The sequence below is a fragment of the Balaenoptera ricei genome, chromosome 5 (genome assembly GCF_028023285.1).
Source record: "Balaenoptera ricei isolate mBalRic1 chromosome 5, mBalRic1.hap2, whole genome shotgun sequence".
Classification (NCBI taxonomy): Eukaryota; Metazoa; Chordata; class Mammalia; order Artiodactyla; family Balaenopteridae; genus Balaenoptera; species Balaenoptera ricei.
This window is the reverse complement of record NC_082643.1, coordinates 37,561,829-37,585,737: the sequence shown is the minus strand read 5'-3', so window position 1 is coordinate 37,585,737 and position 23,909 is coordinate 37,561,829. Positions and strand designations below refer to the sequence as shown.

The window sequence follows — 23,909 nt, the reverse complement described above, 5'->3', positions numbered from 1 at the left end:
ATTTTCATAAATAGTGAGGATATTAACACCTGTTGGGACTCTGCAGCGGGAGACGGGCTACCGGAGATGGCCCTTGGCCGTAGCTAGAGGCAGTTACGATTTTACGCCTGAGTCTGTGGATGAAACATGAGGCTAGTCGCCTAGAAGACAGTTTTGAGCAAGAATATGTAAAATATGGCTTGTAAAGCATGAAGAGTTATTTGGGAAGTCATTGTCCTCAGTACACATATATTTTGTGAGATAAAAATAAATAACTCTATACATAAAAGACAAACCAATACCTAGGAATGTATTTGATTTTCATGAAGGTACTTAGCCTTTATTTTAAATAATGATAACAACTCTCACGTTTGTAATAATTTACAGCTTACAAAGTCCTTTTAAATTTATGATTGCATTAGTGTTTGATAGCCCTAGGAGGTAGGGTCAGAGAGGTCCTTCTGAGCCTGAGGTGAAGAAACTGGAGCCCAAACCAGACCTTGTGATGTCAGAGCTGAGGTGCTTTCTGTATATTCAGTATGATGGGAGATATGCTGTAACTTTAAATCTTCTAAATTATTATTAAATTACCACAGAGTATTTTGTCATTTGTTGTCATGAATTCATTCTTTAGTTAGAATGGTTGATGGTAGATAATTTGAAATACAAAGAATGACAAATTGAAGGTGGCAGAAGAAGCTTCAGAAAATTCTTTCAACAGCAGAGCTAGATTACTAAAGCATGTGGTCTTGGAAGTTGTGCTTTTAGAACTTTATATCTGATTTTCCTTTCTGGGAATTGGTCTGGGATTAAATTGGTGGTTCATAAAGCCACAATTCTAGTACAAGTGGCAGCCTCTTTCATCCTGCTCTGTGTTCCTCAGGCGAACTTATCAGTTGGGTGGCCTTGGATCATGAGCAACGGGTGCACCATCAGGTGACTGTCTTAGTGACCGACCACGGCTCCCCTCCTCGAAACGCCACCACGCTGGTGTATGTCTCAGTTACTGACATCAACGATAACAGGCCGTATTTCCCACAGTGCCTCCCTGGGAAGGAATTACACATCAAGGTATGTGGAGCCAAGTGGCCGTGCAACGTTTGTAGTATTCTTAGTCACTTGTTTTGAGCACCATCTTGTGGTAAAAAGCTTGAATTTATCCAGTCAGTCTTGTGTGGAAATGCATACATTTCGAGAGTTAGAATTGTCCACATGTCAAAAAAACCCCCACAATTAAAACAAGAAAAGAAAATGCTTATATGTGCTATTTGGGATCACACATTCAGTGGTTTTATGATAATGTAGTTCTGTCTGTTGTATGAAAACATCATGGTACTTCATTATCAGTATTGCTCAGACATGGCTTGCTTTTTTTTCAGTAATTTGCATGCCTTTCTTTGTCTACAGCTCCTTGTGGGCAATTGAAACACATCTCTAAGATGGTTAGTTGAAGATAGGAGAACAATCTGTAGCTCTAAAGTGGAGGGACGTGCAGCCAGAGATTGTAACATTCGATCTTTGCAGGCACATGCGGAAACTTCTCATTATATTTACGTGATCTTATATTTTTCATTTCCATGTTTTTGTATGTTTTATAATGTACATAATAAGTTAGCATATTAGTTCATGTACATAATTAATAAATGTATCTTGGAGGTACTCATGCTTTTTTTCAATGAAAGGGTTATATGAATAAAACGTTGGGAAGCTATTGCTCTAAAACATTTGGATGTTCAAATTGAGATCAGGTATGCATATTGAAAACCTCGAAATAGGTATTGAGGAAGTTAATAACTTTAAACTCATCTTCCAAAATCATATTTAAAGAAAATTCTACCAATGCCGAACATTATGATACTATCCTTATGATTTTTATTAATATATCATTTTATGTATCATGGCTTAATTAGGCAGTAAGACCCTAAACTTGGAGTTCAATTCCATATGTACATTTCAGTATTTCAGGAAAGTTTCTGTTAATTAATAAGGTATGTTTCCTGAAATAATGGTTTATGTTTATCTTTAGCATATTTTGGACCTTTTAAAAGAAAGTGATGAATAAGAAGATGCCAGAATTCTTAAAATGCATCAAAAATCTAAGATTTTTTTTAGTCAATTTTATTTCCTTTTTTTCTCAAAATTAGGTTAAATGCTGCAGATAATTTGTTCAAATTGAGCAAAACATTTAAATTTGTAATGTGGATTTTTTTTCATGGTTTTACACCCATACAACTTTTATATGGTAGACATTTGCATTTTGTGTGGATTTAAAAGTAGTTTAAAAAAATAATGCTTAGTAGTAATGTGTTCTGTCACTTAAAGATTCATTGATCTTTTTTTAAAATTTCACTGACTAATTTGTAAGTGATTTGTCTTAATGACAGGTTCTGGAAGGTCAACCAGTAAATATGTTTGTTACAGCTGTGTTTGCAAAGGATCTTGATGAAGGAAACAATGCAGAAGTTATATATTCAGTATCTTCAGGTAAAAGTTACTATCCATAAAGGATTAAAAGCTTTTAGAATTTCCTCTTTTGTTTACCAACCATCTGCCTCCTTCTGGGAAAATAGTTAACACTGAAAATAGCACCATATTGCAAACAAAATACATTTGTTATTTTCTAGAATCACCTTTAAAAAAAAAATTTTAAAAGTTTAATGGGGGCTTCAGTCGGATCCCAGGGAGAGCACTGGGGTTGGCTGTGTGAACACAGCCTGAAGGGGGCTAGTGCGCCACAGCTAGCCGAGAGGGAGTCTGGGGAAAAGTCTGGAGCTGCCGAAGAGGCAAGAGACTTTTTCTTGCCTCTGTGTTTCCTGGTGTGAGAGAAGAGGGGATTAAGAGCACCGCTTAAAGGAGTTCCACAGACAGGCGTGAGCCGCGGCTATCAGCACGGACCCCAGAGACGGGCATGAGATGCTAAGGCTGCTGCTGCAGCCACAAAGAAGCCTGTGTGCAAGCACAGGTCACTATCCACACCTCCCCTCCCAGGAGCCTGTGCAGCCTGCCACTGCCAGGGTCCCATGATCCAGAGACAACTTCCCAGGGAGAACACACGGCACACCTCAGGCTGTTGCAACGTCACTCTGGCCTCTGCTGCTGCAGGCTAAGCCCACATCTGTACCCCTCCCTCCCCCCAGCCTGAGTGAGCCAGAGCCCCCAAATCAGCTGCTCCTTTAATCCCATCCTGTCTGAGCAAAGAACAGACACCTTCAAGCTACCTACACGTAGAGGCAGGGCCAAATCCAAAGCTGAACCCCGGGAGCTGTGCGAACAAAGAAGAGAAAGGGAAATCTCTCCCAGCAGCCTCAGGAGCAGCGGATTAAATCTCCACAATCAACTTGATGTACCCTGCCTCTGTGGAATACCTGAATAGACAATGAATCATCCAAAATTGAGGAGGTGGACTTTGGGAGCAATGATATATTTTTTTTTTTTACTTTTTCTCTTTTTGTGAGTGTGTATGTGTATGCTTCTGTGTGTGATATTGTCTGTATAGCTTTGCTTTTACCCTTTCTCCTAGGGTTCTGTCTGTTCTTTTTTTTCTTACTTAAAAAATGTTTTTCTTAATTATTTTTTATTTTAATAACTCTATTTTATTTTATTATACTTTATTTTATTTTATTTTATTTTACTTCTTCTTTCTTTCTTTTTTTTCTCCCTGTTATTCTGAGCCATGTGGAGAACAGGCTCTTGGTGCTCCAGCGAGGCATCAGGGTTGTGCCACTGAAGTGCGATAACCAAGTTCAAGACACTGGTCCACAAGAGACCTCACAGCTCCAAGTAATATCAAATGGCGAAAATCTCCCATAGATCTCAATCTCAATGCCAAGACTCAGCTCCACTCAACGACCAGCAAGCTCCAGTGCAGGACACCCTATGACAAACAACTAGCAAGACAGAAACACAACCCCATCCAATACCACAGAGGCTGTCTAAAATCATAATAAGGCCACAGACACCCCAAAACACACCACCAGACATGGACCTGCCCACCAGAAAGACAAGATCCAGCCTCATCCACCAGAACACAGGCACTAGTCCCCTCCACCAGGAAGCCTACACAACCCACTGAACCAACCTCAGCCACTGCGGACAGACACCAAAAACAATGGAAACTACGAACCTGCAGCCTGCAAAAAGGAGACCCCAAACACAGTAAGTTAAGCAAAATGAGAAGACAGAGAAACACACAGCAAATGAAGGAGCAAGGCAAAAACCCACCAGACCTAACAAATGAAGAGGAAATAGGCAGTCTACATGAAAAAGAATTCAGAATAGTGATAGTAAAGGTGATCCAAAATCTTGGAAATAGAATGGAGAAAATACAAGAAATGTTTAACAAGGACCTAAAAGAACTAAAGAGCAAACAAACACTGATGAACAACACAATAAATGAAATTAAAAATTCTCTAGAAGGGATCAGTAGCAGAATAACAGGGCCAGAAGAATGGATAAGTGACCTGGAAGATAAAATAGTGGAAATAACTACTGCAGAGCAGAATAAAGAAAAAAGAATAAAAAGAATTGAAAACAGTCTCAGAGACCTCTGGGAAAACATTAAATGCACCAACATTCGAATTATAGGGGTCCCAGAAGAAGAAGAGAAAAAGAAAGGGACTGAGAAAATATTTGAAGAGATTATAGTTGAAAACTTCCCTAATATGGGAAAGGAAATACTTAATCAAGTCCAGGAAGCACAGAGAGTCCCATACAGGATAAATCCAAGGAGAAACACGCCAAGACACATATTAATCAAACTATCAAAAATTAAATACACAGAACAAATGTTAAAAGCAGCAAGGGAAAAACAACAAATAACACATAAGGGAATCCTCATAAGGTTAACAGCTGATCTTTCAGCAGAAACTCTGCAAGCCAAAAGGGAGTGGTAAGACATATTTAAAGTGATGAAGGAGAAAAACCTACAACCAAGATTACTCTACCCAGCAAGGAGCTCATTCAGATTTGACGGAGAAATTAAAAGCTTTACAGACAAGCAACAGCTAAGAGAATTCAGCACCACCAAACCAGCTTTACAACAAATGCTAAAGGAACTTCTCTAGGCAGGAAACACAAGAGAAGGGAAAGACCTACAATAACAAACCCAAAACAACTAAGAAAATGGTAATAGAAATATACATATAGATAATCGCCTTTAATGAAAATGGATTAAATGCTCCAGCCAAAAGAGAGAGACTGGCTGAATGGATACAAAAACAAGACCCATATATATGCTGTCTATAAGAGACCCACTTCAGACCTATGGACACATACAGACTGAAAGTGAGGGGAAGGAAAAAGATATTCCATGCAAATGGAAATCAAAAAAAAGCTGGAGTAGCAATTCTCATATCAGACAAAATAGACTTTAAAACAAAGACTATTACAAAAGACAAAAAAAGGACACTATATAATGATCAAGGAATCAATCCAAGAAGAGGATATAAAAACTGTAAGTTTTTATGCACCCAACATAGGAGCACCACAATATATAAGGCAAATAGTAACAGCCATAAAAGGGGAAATTGACAGTATTGCAATCATAGTAGGAGACTTTAACACCCCACTTTCACCAATGGACAGATCATCCAAAATGAAAATAAATCAGGAAACACAAGCTTTAAATGATACATTAAGCAAGACGGACTTAATTGATATTTATAGGACAGTCCATCCAAAAACAACAGAATACACATTCTTCTCAAGTGCTCATAGAACATTCTCCAGGATAGATCATATCTTGGGTCACAAATCAGGCCTTGGTAAATTTGAGAAAATTGAAATCATATCAAGTATCTTTTCCAACCACAATGCTATGAGACTACATATCAATTACAGGAAAAAATCTGTAAGAAATACAAACAGATGGAGGCTAAACAACACACTACTTAATAACTAAGAGATCACTGAAGAAATCAAAGAGGAAATCAAAAAATACCTCGAAACAAATGACAATGAAAACACAATGACTCAAAACCTATGGGATGCAGCAAAAGCAGTTCTAAGAGGGAAGTTTATAGCAATACCATCCTACCTTAAGAAACAAGAAACATCTCAAATAAACAACCTAACCTTACACCTAAAGCAATTAGAGAAAGAAGAACAAAAAAACCTCCAAAGTTAGCAGAAGGAAAGAAATCATAAAGATCAGATCAGAAATAAATGGAAAAGAAATGAAGGAAACAATAGCAAAGATCAATATAATTAAAAGCTGGTTCTTTGAGAAGATAAACAAAACTGATAAACCGTTAGCCAGATTTATCAAGAAAAAAAAGGGAGAAGACTCAAATCAATAGAATTAGAAATGAAAAAGGAGATGTAACTACTGACCCTGCAGAAATACAAAGCATCATGAGAGATTACTACAAGGAACTCTATGCCAATAAAATGGACAACCTGGAAGAAATGGACAGATTCTTAGAAATGCACAACCATCCGAGACTGAACCAGGAAGAAATAGAAAATATGAACAGACCAATCACAAGCACTGAAATTGAAACTGTGGTTAAAAATCTTCCAACAAACAAAAGCACAGGACCAGACGGATTCACAGGTGAATTCTATCAAACATTTATAGAAGAGCTAACACCTATCCTTCTCAAACTCTTCCAAAATATAGCAGAGGGAGGAACACTCCCAAACACATTCTACGAGGCCACCATCACCCTGATACCAAAACCAGACAAAGATGTCACAAAGAAAGAAAACTACAGGCCAATATCACTGATGAACATCGATGCAAAAATCCTCAACAAAGTACTAGCAAACAGAATCCAACAACACATTAAAAGGATCATACACTATGATCAAGTGGGGTTTACACCAGGAATGCAAGGTTTCTTCAATTTATGCAAATCAGTGAACGTGATACACCATATTAACAAATTGAAGGAGAAAACCATATGATCATCTCAATGGATGCAGAGAAAGCTTTCGACAAAATTCAGCACCCATTTATGATAAAAACCCTCCAGAAAGTACGCATACAGGGAACTTACCTCAACATAATAAAGGCCATATATGACAAACCCACAACCAACATCGTCCTCAATGGTGAAAAACTGAAACCATTTCCACTAAGATCAGGAACAAGACAAGGTTGCCCACTCTCACCACTATTATTCAACATAGCTTTGGAAGTTTTAGCCACAGCAATCAGAGAAGAAAAAGAAATAAAAGGAATCCAAATCGGAAAAGAAGAAGTAAAGCTGTCACTGTTTACACATACATGATACTATACATATAGAATCCTAAAAATGCTACCAGAAAACTACTAGAGCTAATCAGTGAATTTGGTAAAGTAACAGGATACAAAATTAATGCACAGAAATCTCTTGCATTCCTATACACTAATGATGAAAAACCTGAAAGTAAAATTAAGAAAACACTCCCATTTACCATTGCAACAAAAAGAATAAAATATCTAGGAATAAACCTACCTAAGGAGACAAAAGATCTGTATGCAGAAAATTATAAGACAGTGATGAAAGAAATTAAAGATGATACAAATAGATGGAGAGATATACCATGTTCTTGGATTGGAAGAATCCACATTGTGAAAATGACTCTACTACCCAAAGCAATCTACAGATTCAATGCAATCCCTATCAAACTACCACTGGCATTTTTCACAGAACTAGAATAAAAAATTTCACAATTTGTATGGAAACACAAAAGACCCCAAATAGCCAAAGCAATCTTGTAAAAGAAAAACGGAGCTGGAGGTATCAGCCTTCCTCACTTCAGACTATATTACAAAGCTACAGTAATCAAGACAGTATGATACTGGCACAAAAATAGAAATATAGATCACTGGAACAGTACAGAAAGCCCAGAGATAAACCCATGAACATATGGTCACCTTATCTTTGATTAAGGAGGCAAGAATATACAGTGGAGAAAAGACACCCTCTTCAATAAGTGGTGCTGGGAAAACTGGACAGCTACATGAAAAAGAATGAAATTAGAACACTCCCTAACACCATACACAAAAATAAACTCAAAATGGATTAAAGACCTAAATGTAAGGCCAGACACTATCAAACTCTTAGAGGAAAACATAGGCAGAACACTCTAAGACATAAATCACAGAAGATCCTGTTTGACCCACCTCTTAGAGAAATGGAAATAAAGACAAAAATAAACCAATGGGACCTAATGAAACTTTAAAGCTTTTGCAAAGCAAAGGAAACAATAAACAAGACGAAAAGACAACATTCAGAATGGGAGAAAATATTTTCAAATGAAGCAACTGACAAAGGATTAATCTTCAAAATTTACAAGCAGCTCATGCAGCTCAATATCAAAAAAACAAGCAACCTAATCCAAAAATGGACAGAAGACCTAAATAGATATTTCTCCAAAGAAGATATACAGATCGCCAACAAACACAGGAAAGAATGCTCAACATCATTAATCAGTAGAGAAATGCAAATCAAAACTACAATGAGATATCATCTCACACCGGTCAGAATGGCCATCATCAAAGAATCTACAAACAATACATGCTGGAGAGGGTGTGGAGAAACGGGAACCCTCTTGCACTGTTGGTGGGACTGTAAATTGATACAACCACTGTGGAGAACAGTATTGAGGTTCCTTAAAAAACTAAAAATAGAACTACCATATGACCCAGCAATATTACTACTGGGCATGTACCCTGAGAAAACCTTAATTCAAAAAGAGTCATGTACCAAAATGTTCATTGCAGCTCTATTTACAATAGCCAGGACATGGAAGCAACCTAAGTCTCCATCAACAGATGAGTGGATAAAGAAGATATGGCACATTATATACAATGGAATATTACTCAGCCATAAAAAGGAACAAAACTGAGTTATTTGTAGTGAGGTGGATGGACCTAGAGACTGTCATACAGAGTGAAGTAAGTCAGAAAGAGAAAAAAAAATACCGTATGCTAACACATATATATGGAATCTAAAAAAAAAAAAAAAAAGAATAAAAATTGGTCAGAAGAACCTAGGGGCAAGTTGGGAATAAAGATGCAGACCTAGTAGAGAATGGAGTTGAGGATATGGGGTGGGGGAAGGGTAACCTGGGACAAAATGAGAGAGTGGCATGGACATATATACACTACCAAACATAAAAGAGATAGCTAGTGGGAAGCAGCCGCATAGCACAGGGAGACAGCTCGGTGCTTTGTTGCCACCTAGAGGGGTGGGATAGGGAGGGTTGGAGGGAGGGAGATGCAAGAGGGAGGAGATATGGGGATATATGTATATGTATAACTGATTCTCTTTGTTATACAGCAGAAACTAACACACCATTGTAAAGCAATTATACTCCAATAAAGATGTTAAAAAAATAAAATAAAATAAAAATTTAATGTAAAATCATATTATTTTTTCTATGTCCTAAGTAGAAATCAACCAGCCATCCACTTTAAATGAATAATTTTCAATAATGTAAAATGCAAATCAACTTTTACTGATAAGAAATTACTAGTTAATGGATAAAAATTGATATTGAGTATAAAGACATATGATTATGAACACCAAGCATCTGTGAATCTCTGTGAAAATTAAATATTCTTAAGGTCAGAGTAAATCATATTTAGAAAATGCAGAGTGAAGTAAGTCAGAAAGAGAAAAACAAATATTGTATGTTAATGCATATATGTGGAATATAGAAAAATGGTACAGATGAACCTGTTTGCAAAGCAGAAATAGAGACACAGACATAGAGAACAACGTATGAACACCAAGGGGGGAAAGGGGAGCTGGGATGAATTGTGAGATTGGGATTGACATATATACACTAAATAATATGTATAAAATAACTAATGAGAACCTGCTGTATAGCATAGGGAACTCTACTTCACTGTACAGTAGAAACTAACATATCATTGTAAAACAACTATACCTCAATTAAAAAAAATAGGATTAATAAAAAAAGTCACATACGTACACACATGTATGTATATGTAGGAATTTTATTGAGACAGGCTTATGTTTATGTTTTTCCTTGAGAATGCACAGGCCTCAGATTGGTTCCAGTGATTAACTTTAGTTGGCATTTTGTTTTTTTTACCATTTTAAGAGACATTTGTTGCTTTGCCATGTTTGACACAAACATAGGGAAGCAAGGGACAACATTGCCTTTATCTGCAGATAATTTAATTGTCTACATGGAAAACCCCAAATATGCTACAGGCAAATCACTAGAATCAATAACATAAAAAATTTCTGGGAACAATGTCAACATACAAAAATCACTAGCATTTTAAGAACTAAGCAGGATTTCAAAGGTTTCATTCACTGTAACAAAGAAAATCATTGGGTGTGGGGTCCAGTTTACTGTGAAGATCATGAAGTTTAGGCTTTAAGGTTCTTCACTAGCATGGGCTCCTCTGGGGTGGGAATATTGTCCTATTTTCTTTAAAGAAGGACAATCAAATTATGTGTTTCCCCCCTCACCCAAATCAGAATCATCTTGACTAGAAGCATAGGGAGGAAAAATTCAATAAAAGATATTTAAGACCTTTATGTAGAAAATTACAAAATAGATGAAAGACCTAAAGTAGAAAGAAATGAAAAGGCAAATCATGTTCATGCTTGGGAAGATGACATAGTGGATTGTTCAGGAACAATGAGTCTGCTGCATACACACATACACACACACAGGTTAATAGATTAAGCTATAATCCTGCTATGATACAGTTATTTGGAAAGGAACAAAACCATGCTATATATTACTCATGAATATATGGACTAGAAAGATACACCCCCACTTTAGAACAGAGGCTGTCTACAGGGAAGAAGAAAGGGAATGAGATTTGGAGATACACACAGGTCCTCTGCTGTACTTATATTCTGTCATTTCTTTAAAAATTTTGAAGAAATATTGCAACTTTACCAATCTAGAAATGTTCACATGGAAGGTCATATATTTCTGAATGTTTGAAATGTTGATTTTTAAAAAAATTAGTTTCTGAAATGATACTTGGGGCATAGCAATATAAAAATGTGGTGATATCTGTTATGTTACTCATACTTTTGCTTTAACTTTATCCAATTGCAAAATAGAGGCAACTACAAAATGTAAGATAAAATAAAAAGATAAAGATCAATATGAGAACAAAGATATATATATCACATTCATGAAAGTTTTCATTCTCCTATGTAAATGGACCAAAGCATAGAAATCACAACCAGTAGGTGTTACATAATTTCCTGCTCTATACTCTGACTTTCTTAAGAACAGGAGTTCTTTTTTATTTGCCTTTATTTCCCCTATAACTGGTAAAGTATCTGTTACATGATAGTGACTCACTGACAGTTGAATAAAAGAATGAAAGAGAGCCACTAGCCTAGACATCGTCTGAAGTTCTTTGGGTTGTTTAAAGTATTTAGATTTTATCAAAGAACACAAATCTGTTATTTAACAAACCAAAAAAAAAACCCCTGCCATGATCAATTTGAATTAGAAGTATCAATACAAACTTATGACATATTTTAGTGTGTGCATGTGTATATTCTGTGACCACTGAAAAAGGCCTAGAAACTGACTGACCCAGAAGCAATGAGCAGGATACAACCTCCCAATACTGTACTCCATGGAATGAACCAGGAGTCCTTGGAGAAATGACTGACTCCAGGTCTTGGACAGGAAATCTTCAAGATGAGTCTGTAACATTTTGTCACCCCAGATACAAGGAGGCTGCTAAAGATGACTAGGATCATATCAAAGACTCAAGAACCTCCTTTAAGAGGATCCTAATATTCAAAGATGGAACAATTTGAACATCAATAGGGATAATATTGGGAATAGATTGAAACTCTTATAATATGTTTAAATTTATGCTTAATGATTCTTAAAACAGAAACTAAACAAATCTTTAATTATCATAGTTGGAGCACTGAAGGATGTTAGTAAACCAATCCATTATTTTGAAGACTGTTAAATAAAAGTTTACCATCAAACATTTATCCTGACTTTTCCTATAATGAACTGTCCCACTGGGTTACCAATAAGTAGATAAGAAGAAGTTGCTCTTTAGTAATATATTCCAGCTAATAAATGAAGAAGGGATCATAGACTCAGAATGTTATACTTTGCAACATTTATTGAATCATTAGTGGATCCAGGCTGTGCACCAAAGGGGGCCCACATCACAAAAAGAGACAATCAGACATGTGCTTCTGAAGGAAAACACAAAACAGCATTTATGAAGTAGTCTTCCCCCCAAACAACCTGAATCTGATTAATTCTCTAGATCTACATCCCAATTTAAGGAGAACATAGAGGACAGAAAAACATATTAAGCTACACTTTGGAGATAAGCAACAGGCAAATCTAGACCACGGGAAGCTTCAGGATACATGATCCAGTTCTTCAGCAAATGAGTTGCAAGAACAAAATAAAGAGATGGATGGCAGGAATGCATAGATTGAAGAGATATGCAAATACAGAGTTTATGTTGAACCTAATTTGACTAAAAAAAATAAGATATTTATGAGACAACTGGAAATTTAAAAGTTAACTAGATATTTGATAATATTTAGGAATTATTACTAATTTTTAAAAGTATAATATGGTACTGTGATCGTATTAAATTTTTCCTTATCTTTTAGAGATGCATGTTGAAAAACATACAGAAGAAATGATATGATTTCTGAAATTTGCTTCAAAAGAAGATGGTGAAGGGAAATATGTGAATGGGGAATAAGATTAGCCATGAGTTGATAAATATTATTATTATTTTAAATTATTTTCCATATGGTTTTTTTAATAGGATATTGAATATAGTTCCCTGTGTTACACAGTAGTTCCCTGTGTTTCTGTCTCATAGATAAGTTCATTTGTGTCATATTTTGGATTCCTACATATAAGTGATATCATATGGTATTTGTCTTTCTCTGTCTGACTTATTTCACTTAGTATGATAATCTCTAGGTCCATCCATGTTGCTGCAAATGGCATGATTTCATTCTCTCTTGTGGCTGAGTAGTATTCCATTGTATATATGTATCACATCTTCTTTAACCATTTACATGTTGATGGACGTTTAGGTTGTTTCCATGTCTTGGCTATTGTAAATAGTGCTGCTATGAACACAGGGGTGCATGTATCTATTTGAATTAGAGTTTTGTCAGGATATATACCCAGGAATGGGATTGCTGGATGATGTGGCACATGAGTTGATAAATATTGAAGCTAGATGATAGGTACATGAAAGTTCATGATATCATTGTCTACTTTTTTATATGTGAAAATTTCTATAATAATTTTTTTAATCTGTTATGTTTCTTGTCTGTATTTTTAGTATTATCCTTATGCTCATATTCTCACAGAGCTTAAGGTAAATAAATCTTCCAAATGATCACAGGTATATTTGGATTAATTAATTCTCTGTATTCTGCATTGTCAACTAACATTAATTTCTTAATTTTGTGTGTGTTTGTGTGTAGAGGGTAGTTCTGATCACTTCAAGATTGATGCCAACAGTGGTGAAATAAGAACAACCAGAGTACTTTCACATGATTATGGACCTTCTTACAGGATGATTGTAGTTGCCAGCGACCAGGGGGTGCCTCCTCTTCAAGGACAGGCAGTTATTAATATTCAGGTAATAGCTCACATCATACAAAGTGTGGAAAGATGCTCTGAGGGGGTTTTAATTTTATATAAAAATGTAGAGTGAAGATACATTAAATATACGAATACTCTTTTTTTTTTCACACACACACACTGTATTTTATTTTTACAAGAGATAAATAGACTGACACCAAGCATTGTACATGGATGACCACAACAAATGCAACAATGATTGCAATTACCAAACATGAAACACACTCATACTATGCCATAATATTGACATTCAGTCCAGTAATCCTCCACTGTAACAGCTCCTTTACTTTGCAGTGAAAATTGATTTGTATATTCTTTGCCTCTGAGTCCTTGTGGGATTTTTTTTTTTTTAATTCAGACAGAAAGTCACAAAAATTATACTCATCCTCATCAGTTCACTCAGTCCCATGTAATTAATTTTTTTTTCATCTTGATCTTTTGTTAGCACTTTTATGAGTTCATCAGTTTTTCATTAGAGTTCTGAAAATGCTTATTCATTCAGTTCAGCAGTACAGTCAGTTACCAGAAACCTGTACTTGTCAGAGTCTTTTCCATGAATTTCTTGAAGATGAAACCCTTTTATAGGCACATATTTGCAAAATCATCAGAGTACACCCAGAACTATCTGTAAATGACAAAAGACTTAAAAATGTCCACGGTTAATGATTTGATGAAAGTTCATAATAATGCAGTTGACAAGAAAATTAGTTATTTCTGAGATATACATTTTAAAGTAATAACTAGGATTATGACTTATAACATTATATCAGAACATATAAGATTTTTAGAAATTTCATGTAATGTCTGAAACATTTATATTAACATATTTCCATACATATTTCCATACAAATACAAATAGAAGATTTTTAGAAATTTCATGTAATGTCTGAAACATTTATATTAACATATTTCCATACATATTTCCATACAAATACAAATAGAAGATTTTTAGAAATTTCATGTAATGTCTGAAACATTTATATTAACATATTTCCATACAAATAACCCAATGAAAGTTTAGTATTAGTTGTTTTGTTTGTTTTTTTATACTGCAGGTTCTTATTAGGCATCAATTTTATACACATCAGTGTATACATGTCAATCCCAATCGCCCAATTCAGCACACCACCATCCCCACCCCACCGCAGTTTTCCCCCCTTGGTGTCCATATGTCCATTCTCTACATCTGTGTCTCAACTTCTGCCCTGCAAACTGGCTCATCTGTACCATTTTTCTAGGTTCCACATACATGCATTAATATACGATATTTGTTTTTCTCTTTCTGACTTACTTCACTCTGTATGACAGTCTCTAGATCCATCCACGTCTCAACAAATGACTCAGTTTCGTTCCTTTTTATGGATATTCCATTGTATATATGTACCACAACTTCTTTATCCATTTGTCGGTTGATGGGCATTTAGGTTGCTTCCATGACCTGGCTATTGTAAATAGTGTTGCAATGAACATTCGGGTGCATGACTCTTTTTGAATTACTGTTTTCTCTGGGTATATGCCCAGTAGTGGGATTGCTGGGTCATATGGTAATTCTATTTTTAGTTTTTTAAGGAACCTCCATATTGTTCCCCATAGTGGCTGTATCAATTTACATTCCCACCAACAGTGCAAGAGGGTTCCCTTTTCTCCACACCCTCTCCAGCATTTGTTGTTTGTAGATTTTCTGACGATGCCCATTCTAACAGGAGTGAGGTGATACCTCATTGTAGTTTTGATTTGCATTTCTCTAATAATTAGTGATGTTGAGCATCTTTTCATGTGTTTCGTGGCCATCTGTATGTCTTCTTTGGAGAAATGTCTATTTAGGTCTTCTGCCCATTTTTGGATTGGGGTGTTTGTTTCTTTAATATTGAGCTGCATGAGCTGTTTATATATTTTGGAGGTTAATCCTTTGTCCGTTGATTCATTTGCAAATATTTTCTCCCATTCTGAGGGTTGTCTTTTCATCTTGTTTATGGTTTCCTTTGCTGTGCAAAAGCTTTGAAGTTTCATTAGGTCCCACTTGTTTATTTTTGTTTTTATTCCCATTACTCTAGGAGGTGGATCAAAAAATATCTTGCTGTGATTTATGTCAAAGAGTGTTCTTCCTATGTTTTCCTCTAAGAGTTTTATAGTGTCCAGTCTTATATTTAGGTCTCTAATCCATTTTGAGTTTATTTTTGTGTATGGTGTTAGGGAGTATTCTAATTTCATTCTTTTACATGTAGCTGTCCAGTTTTCCCAGCACCACTTATTGAAGAGACTGTCTTTTCTACATTGTATATCTTTGCCTCCTTTGTCATAGATTAGTTGACCATAGGTGTGTGGGTTAATCTCTGGGCTTTCTATCTTGTTCCATTTATCTATGTTTCTGTTTTTGTGCCAGTACCATATTGTCTTGATTACTGTAGCTTTGTAGTATAGTCTGAAGTCAGGGAGTCTGATTCCTCCAGCTCAATTTTTTTCCCTCAAGACTGCTTTGGCTATTCAGGGTCTTTTGTGTCTCCATACAAATTTTAAGATGATTTGTTCTAGCTCCGTAAAAAATGCCATTGGTAATTTGATAAGGATTGCATTGAATCTGTAGATTGCTTTGGGTAGTATACTCATTTTCACAATGTTGATTCTTCCAATCCAAGAACATGGTATATCTCTCCATCTGTTGGTATCATCTTTAATTTCTTTCATCAGTGTCTTATAGTTTTCTGCATACAGGTCTTTGGTCTCCCTAGGTAGGTTTATTCCTAGGTATTTTATTCTTTTTGTTGCAATGGTAAATGGGAGTGTTTCCAGAATTTCTCTTTCAGATTTTTCATCATTAGTGTATAGGAATGCAAGAGATTTCTGTGCATTAATTTTGTATCCTGCAACTTTACCGTATTCATTAATTAGCTCTAGCAGTTTTCTAGTGGCAGTTTTAGGATTCTCTATGTATAGTATCATGTCATCCGCAAACAGTGACAGTTTTACTTCTTCTTTTCCAATTTGTATTCCTTTTATGTCTTTTTCTTCTCTGATTGCCATGGCTAGGACTTCCAGAACTATGTTGAATAATAGTGGTGAGAGTGGACATCCTTGTCTCATTCCTGATCTTAGAGGAAATGCTGTCAGTTTTTCACCATTGAGAATGATGTTTGCTGTGGGTTTGTCATATATGGCCTTTATTATGTTGAGATAAGGTTCCCTCTATGCCCACTTTCTGGAGAGTTTTTATCAGAAATGGGTGTTGAATTTTGTCAAAAGCTTTTTCTGCATCTATTGAGATGATCATATGGTTTTTATTCTTCAGTTTGTTAATATGGTGTATCACATTGATTGATTTGCGTATATTGAAGAATCCTTGCATCCCTGGGATAAATCCCACTTGATCGTGGTGTATGATGCTTTTAATGTGTTGTTGGATTCTGTTTGCTAGTATTTTGTTGAGGATTTTTGCATCTGTATTCATCAGTGATATTGGTCTGTAATTTTCTTTTTTTGTAGTGTCTTTGTCTGGTTTTGGTATCAGGGTGATGGTGGCCTCATAGAATGAGTTTGGGAGTGTTCCTTCCTCTGAAATTTTTTGGAAGAGTTTGAGAAGGATGGGTGTTAGCTCTTCTCTAAATGTTTGATAGAATTCACCTGTGAAGCCATCTGGTCCTGGACTTTTGTTTGTTGGAAGATTTTTAATCACAGTTTCAATTTCATTACTTGTGATTAGTCTGTTCATATTTTCTGTTTCTTCCTGGTTCAGTCTTGGAAGGTTATATCTTTCTAAGAATTTGTCCATTTCTTCCAGGTTGTCCATTTTATTGGCATAAAGTTGCTTGTAGTAGTCTCTTAGGATGCTTTGTATTTCTGCGGTGTCTGTTGTAACTTCTCCTTTTTCATTTCTGATTTTACTGATTTGAGTCCTCTCCCTCTTTTTCTTGATGAGTCTGGCTAATGGCTTATCAATTTTGTTTATCTTTTCAAAGAACCAACTTTTAGTTTTATTGTTTTCTTTGTTTCTATTTCATTTATTTCTGCTCTGATCTTTATGATTTCTTTCCTTCTGCTAACTTTGGGTTTTGTTTGTTCTTCTTTCTCTAGTTTCTTTAGGTGTAAGGTTAGATTGTTTACTTGAGATTTTTCTTGTTTCTTTTTTTTTTAAACTTTTTTTTTTTAATTTTTATTTATTTATTTATTTTAAATTTATGGCTATGTTGGGTCTTCGTTTCTGTGCGAGGGCTTTCACTAGTTGTGGCCACTCTTCATCGCTGTGCGCGGGCCTCTCACTATCGCGGCCTCTCTTGTTGCGGAGCACAGGCTCCAGACACGCAGGCTCAGTAATTGTGGCTCACGGGCCCAGCCGCTCCGCGGAATGTGGGATCCTCCCAGACCAGGGCTCGAACCCGTGTTCCCTGCATTAGCAGGCAGATTCTCAACCACTGCGCCACCAGGGAAGCCCTCTTGTTTCTTGAGGTCGGCTTGTATAACTATAAACTTCTCTCTTAGAACTGCTGTTGCTGCATCCCATCCCAGCTGTTGCTGTTTTGGATCGTCGTGTTTCCATTGTCATTTGTCTGTAGGTATTTTTTGATTTCCTCTTTAATTTCTTTAGTGATCTCTTGGTTATTTAGTAACGTATTGTTTAGCTTCCATGTATTTGTGTTTTTCACGTTTTTTTCCCTGTTATTGATTTCTAATTTCATAGTGTTGTGGTCAGAAAAGATGCTTGATATGTTTTCAATTTTCTTAAATTTACTGAGGCTTGATTTGTGACCCAAGATGTGATCTATCCTGGAGATTGTTCCATGCGCACTTGAGAAGAAAGTGTAATCTGCTGGTTTTGGATGGAATATCCTATAAATATCAATTAAATCTATCTGGTCTATTGTGTCATTTAAAGCTTCTGTTTCCTTATTTATTTTCATTTTGGATGATCTGTCCATTGGTGTAAGTGAGGTGTTAAAGTCCCCCACTATTATTGTGTTACTGTTGATTTCCTCTTTTATAGCTGTTAGCAGTTGCCTTATGTATTGAGGTGCTCCTATGTTGGGTGCATATATATTTATAATTGTTATATCTTCTTCTTGGATTGATTCCTTGATCATTATGTAGTGTCCTTCCTTGTCTCTTGTAACATTCTTTATTTTAAAGTCTATTTTATCTGATATGAGTATAGCTACTCCAGCTTTCTTTTGATTTCCATTTGCATGGAATATCTTTTTCCATCCCCTCACTTTCAGTCTGTATGTGTCCCTAGGTCTGAAGTGGGTCTCTTGTAGATAGTATATATATGGGTCTTGTTTTTGTATCCATTCAGCAAGCCTGTGTCTCTTGGTTGGAGCATTTAATCCATTCACGTTTAAGGTAATTATCGATATGTATGTTCCTATGACCATTTTCTTAATTGTTTTGGGTTTGTTTTTGTAGGTCTTTTTCTTCTCTTGTGTTTCCCACTTAGAGAAGTTCCTTTAGCATTTGTTGTAGAGCTGGTTTGGTGGTGCTGAATTCTGTTAGCTTTTGTTTGTCTGTAAAGCTTTTGATTTCTCCATCAAATCTAAACGAGATCCTTGCCGGGTAGAGTAATCTTGGTTGTAGGTTCTTCCCTTTCATCACTTTAAGTATACCATGCCACTCCCTTCTGGCTTGCAGTGTTTCTGCTGAGAAATCAGCTGTTAACCTTATGGGAGTTCCCTTGTACGTTATTTGTCGTTTTTCCCTTGCTGCTTTCAATAATTTTTCTTTGTCTTTAATTTTTGCCAATTTGATTACTGTGTGTCTCGGCATGTTTCTCCTTGGGTTTACTCTGTATGGGACTCTCTGTGCTTCCTGGACTTGGGTGGCTATTTCCTTTCCCATGTTAGGGAAGTTTTTGACTATAATCTCTTCAAATATTTTCTCTGGTCCTTTCTCTCTCTCTTCTCCTTCTGGGACCCCTATAATGCGAATGTTGTTGCCTTTAATGTTGTCCCAGAGGTCTCTTAGGCTGTCTTCATTTCTTTTCATTCTTTTTTCTTTAGTCTGTTCTGCAGCAGTGAATTCCACCATTCTGTCTTCCAGGTCACTTATCCTTTCTTCTGCCTCAGTTATTCTGCTCTTGATTCCTTCTAGTGTAGTTTTCATTTCAGTTATTGTATTGGTCATCTCTGTTTGTTTGTTCTTTAATTCTTCTAGGTCTTTGTTAATCATTTCTTGCATCTTCTCAATCTTTGCCTCCATTCTTATTCCGAGGTCCTAGATCATCTTCACTATCATTATTCTGAATTCTTTTTCTGGAAGGTTGCCTATCTCCACTTCATTTAGTTGTTTTTCTTGGGTTTTTTCTTGTTCCTTCATCTGGTACATAGCCCTCTGCCTTTTCATCTTGTCTATCTTTCTGTAACTGTGGTTTTTGGTCCACAGGCTTCAGGATTGTAGTTTTTCTTGCTTCTGCTGTCTGCCCTCTGGTGGTTGAGGCTATCTAAGAGGCTTGATGGGAGGCTCTGGTGGTGGGTAGAGCTGACTGTTGCTGTGGTGGTCAGAGCTCAGTAAAACCTTAATCCACTTGACTGTTGATGGATGAGGCTGGGTTCCCTCCCTGTTGGTTGTTTTGCCTGAGGCAACCCAACACTGGAGCCTACCCCTGCTCTTTGGTGGGGTTAATGGCAGACTCTGGGAGGGCTCACGCCAAGAAGAACTTCCCAGAACCTCTGCTGCCAGTGTCCTTATCCCCACGGTGAAACAGAGCCACCACCCGCCTCTGCAGGAGACCCCCCCCCCCAACACCAGCAGGTAGCTCTGGTTCAGTCTCCCCCAGGGTCACTGCTCCTTCCCCTGGGTCCCGATGCATACATTACTTTGTGTGTGCCCTCCAAGAGTGGGGTCTCTGTTTCCCCCAGTCCTGTCGAAGTCCTGCAATCAATTCCCACTAGGCTTCAAAGTCTGATTCTCTAGGAATTCCTCCTCCCGTTGCCGGACCCCCAGGTTGGGAAGCCTGACATGGGGCTCAGAACCTTCACTCCAGTGGGTGGACTTCTGTGGTATAAGTGTTCGCCAGTCTGTGAGTCACCCACCCAGCAGTTATGGGATTTGATTTTACTCTGATTGCGCCCCTCCTACCGTCTCACTGTGGCTTCTCCTCTGTCCTTGGACATGGGGTATCCTCCTTGGTGAAGTCCAGGGTCTTCCTGTCAATGATTGTCCAGCAGCCAGTTGTGATTCTGGTGCTCTCGCAAGAGGGAGTGAGAGCACGTCCTTCTACTCCGCCATCTTTAATCAGAATCACGAATACTCTTTTTAGAGAGCATTGCAGATGTATGTGTGCATTATATTAAGTGATTTCATTATCACTTGAGAAATGATTAGGTTTAAATAATTTTTTATTTTAACTTTGTACAGTTACTGACAAGATACTTACCTCCATCACTATGTAGACGTTTATCCTGGTTTGTTTATGAAGAACAAAAAGTATCTTTTCTTTTACTTTTTCCTAATTGCAAGGACCGGGTAAATTTGCAGGAGAAACGTGTGTAAATAAATGGTCAGTAATAAATCGCATAGTTTTTGTAATTATTTTTAAAATTAGGAAGGGCACTTGAGATTTGTACTTTAAGACTTTCCTTTAGTCATAATGAGCAAACAAGCTGTAGGAAGTCTCCATAGTAGGAAAAAATTACATCAACCCATCAGAAGCAAAATGACTGTTTACAGGAAGATTTTTTTGTTCAAGCATGTGATAATCAGTAATATTAATATAGGTATGTATACTAATCAAGAATATATGTCCCCAAGAGTTCTGTTTCCAAATTATATTCTTTATTGATTAAGGATATGTGGGTTAGGAGAAAATTCTGTCATAATATCTCAAGACTCTGGTTTCAGATAAACAAAGGCATATGATACTTAAATGTATGCAGATGTTGTCATTAAGGAAATATGAGTCTCTAGGACTTAGAGTAGCTTGGAAAACTAGCTCTTGTACCCTGTCTTTGAAGAACCATAAGACTACAGTTCACGTAAACAAAAGCATAGCCTCATCAAACTATCATTGCATCCATTACAGCAAACAGGGGAGTGGAAAGTCCTGTACTTTCTTATCTCCTAGCTATTATGCAGTTTTCAGTCTTCAGAGGCATACTGGAATTATATAATATAAGAAAAGACATTTTCTCACCAATTAACATATGTATATTTCACAACTGGAAGGAATTAGCTTCCAAAAGAATAGCAGCACCTGTATCGATTAAACTATTTTTAAACAAACCCAAATTAACAACTCCTTTTTATTCTTATTTCAGGTGATACCACTATCCGAAGGGAGAGCTGTCATTTCTCAGAATATTAGACACTTAGTTATACCAGAAAACTTGAAGCCTGCAAAAATAATGAGCTTGATAAAGTCACCTGATCACCTTCAAAAACATCATAGTGGAAAGTTACATTTTAGTATCGCTGCAGATGACAAGGATGGTCACTTTGAAGTCGACAGCTCGACAGGAGACTTGTTCCTCTTTAAGGAACTGGATTATGAAATGACGTCTCATTATCTTTTCAGGGTGGTAACTAAAGACCACAGCAGAAACCCTCCCGTGAATAGCACAGTCTTCCTTAGTGTTGCTGTGGAAGATCAGAATGACCATTCCCCATCTTTCCAGGAGGAGTTCATTGTGATCAGCGTGGAAGAGAATGCCCCTGTCGGGACTCTGGTGCACGTCTTCAATGCCAAAGACGGCGACGGCAGTTTTTTGAACAGTAGAGTACAATACTTAATTGAAGCCCACTACCCTGGAATGAATCCATTTCTCATCCACCCCTCATTTGGCACTTTGGTCACTGCTTCCCCCCTTGACAGAGAGAGAGTTCCAACTGTTGTCCTGACAGTAACTGCATCCGATCAGGCTGTGAATGTGACAGACCGGCGACTGAGATCGCTGATGGTGAAGGTAGTGATTTTGGATATAAATGACCACAGCCCCACTTTTACATCTTTCCCCATCGCCCTTGTCAAAGAGGATGCCGCGGTGGGCTCCTTGGTGCACCACATAACTGCTCAAGATCCAGACGCAGGAAGGAATGGAAGAGTAACATTCAGCATCCTCTCAGGAAATGAAAATATGGCTTTTATGCTAGATGAGTCATCAGGTACTGTCCTTGTCACTGTCAGTTAAAGCCTGTGCTCACTTGCTTGTATTTATCTTTTTCATTTTCCTCTGTTATAAAATCATACTTCTCAAGATGCATATGCTTTAAGGAAATTTGACTTGATTTACCGTTTAACTTATATAGATGAGAGGCACAGAGGTTGTATTCAGAGAACCAAGAGTAATTGGCCTGTTTGTTAGCATTGACCTGCTTTGTAGCTAGCTCACATTTCCTGGGATGAATATACAGTAGCCAACTTCTTTGCCCCCATTGTGTGTTTTCATAGGGTAGGAGATGGTACCAAGAGTGAATCAAGGTGGATTGGAAGAATCAACATTGTGAAAATGAGTATACTACCCAAAGCAATCTACAGATTCAATGCAATCCCTATCAAATTACCAATGGCATTTTTTACAGAGCTAGAACAAATCATCTTAAAATTTGTATGGAGACACAAAAGACCCCGAATAGCCAAAGCAGTCTTGAGGCAAAAAAATGGAGCTGGAGGAATCAGACTCCCTGACTTCAGACTATACTACAAAGCTACAGTAATCAAGACAGTATGGTACTGGCACAAAAACAGAAACATAGATCAATGGAACAAGATAGAAAGCCCAGAGATTAACCCACGCACCTATGGTCAACTAATCTACGACAAAGGAGGCAAAGATATACAATGGAGAAAAGACAGTCTCTTCAATAAGTGGTGCTGGGAAAACTGGACAGCTACATGTAAAAGAATGAAATTAGAATACTCCCTAACACCATACACAAAAATAAACTCAAAATGGATTAGAGACCTAAATATAAGACTGGACACTATAAAACTCTTAGAGGAAAACATAGGAAGAACACTCTTTGACATCAATCACAGCAAGATCTTTTTTGATCCACCTCCTAGAGTAATGGAAATAAAAACAAAAATAAACAAATGGGACCTAATGAAACTTCAAAGCTTTTGCACAGCAAAGGAAACCATAAACAGGACGAGAGGACAACCCTCAGAATGGGAGAAAATATTTGCAAATGAATCAACGGACAAAGGATTAATCTCCAAAATATATAAACAGCTCATTCAGCTCAATATCAAAGAAACAAACACCCCAATCCAAAAATGGGCAGAAGACCTAAATGGACATTTCTCCAAAGAAGACATACAGATGGCCACGAAGCACATGAAAAGATGCTCAACATCACTAATTATTAGAGAAATGCAAATCAAAACTACAATGAGGTATCACCTCACTCCTGTTAGA

The 23,909-nt window shown here is 36.9% G+C and overlaps 1 protein-coding gene across 1 annotated transcript in view; it reads left to right on the top strand.

The window, feature by feature from the left end:
• Positions 1–23,909, top strand: part of DCHS2 (dachsous cadherin-related 2) — a 335,957-nt gene that overhangs the window by 191,727 nt on the left and 120,321 nt on the right. The window contains exons 6-9 of the mRNA XM_059923955.1: positions 863–1,050; positions 2,364–2,463; positions 13,410–13,567; positions 21,810–22,653. Coding sequence (XP_059779938.1) covers positions 863–1,050; positions 2,364–2,463; positions 13,410–13,567; positions 21,810–22,653 — 1,290 coding nt within the window. The remainder of the gene's footprint in view (positions 1–862; positions 1,051–2,363; positions 2,464–13,409; positions 13,568–21,809; positions 22,654–23,909) is intronic.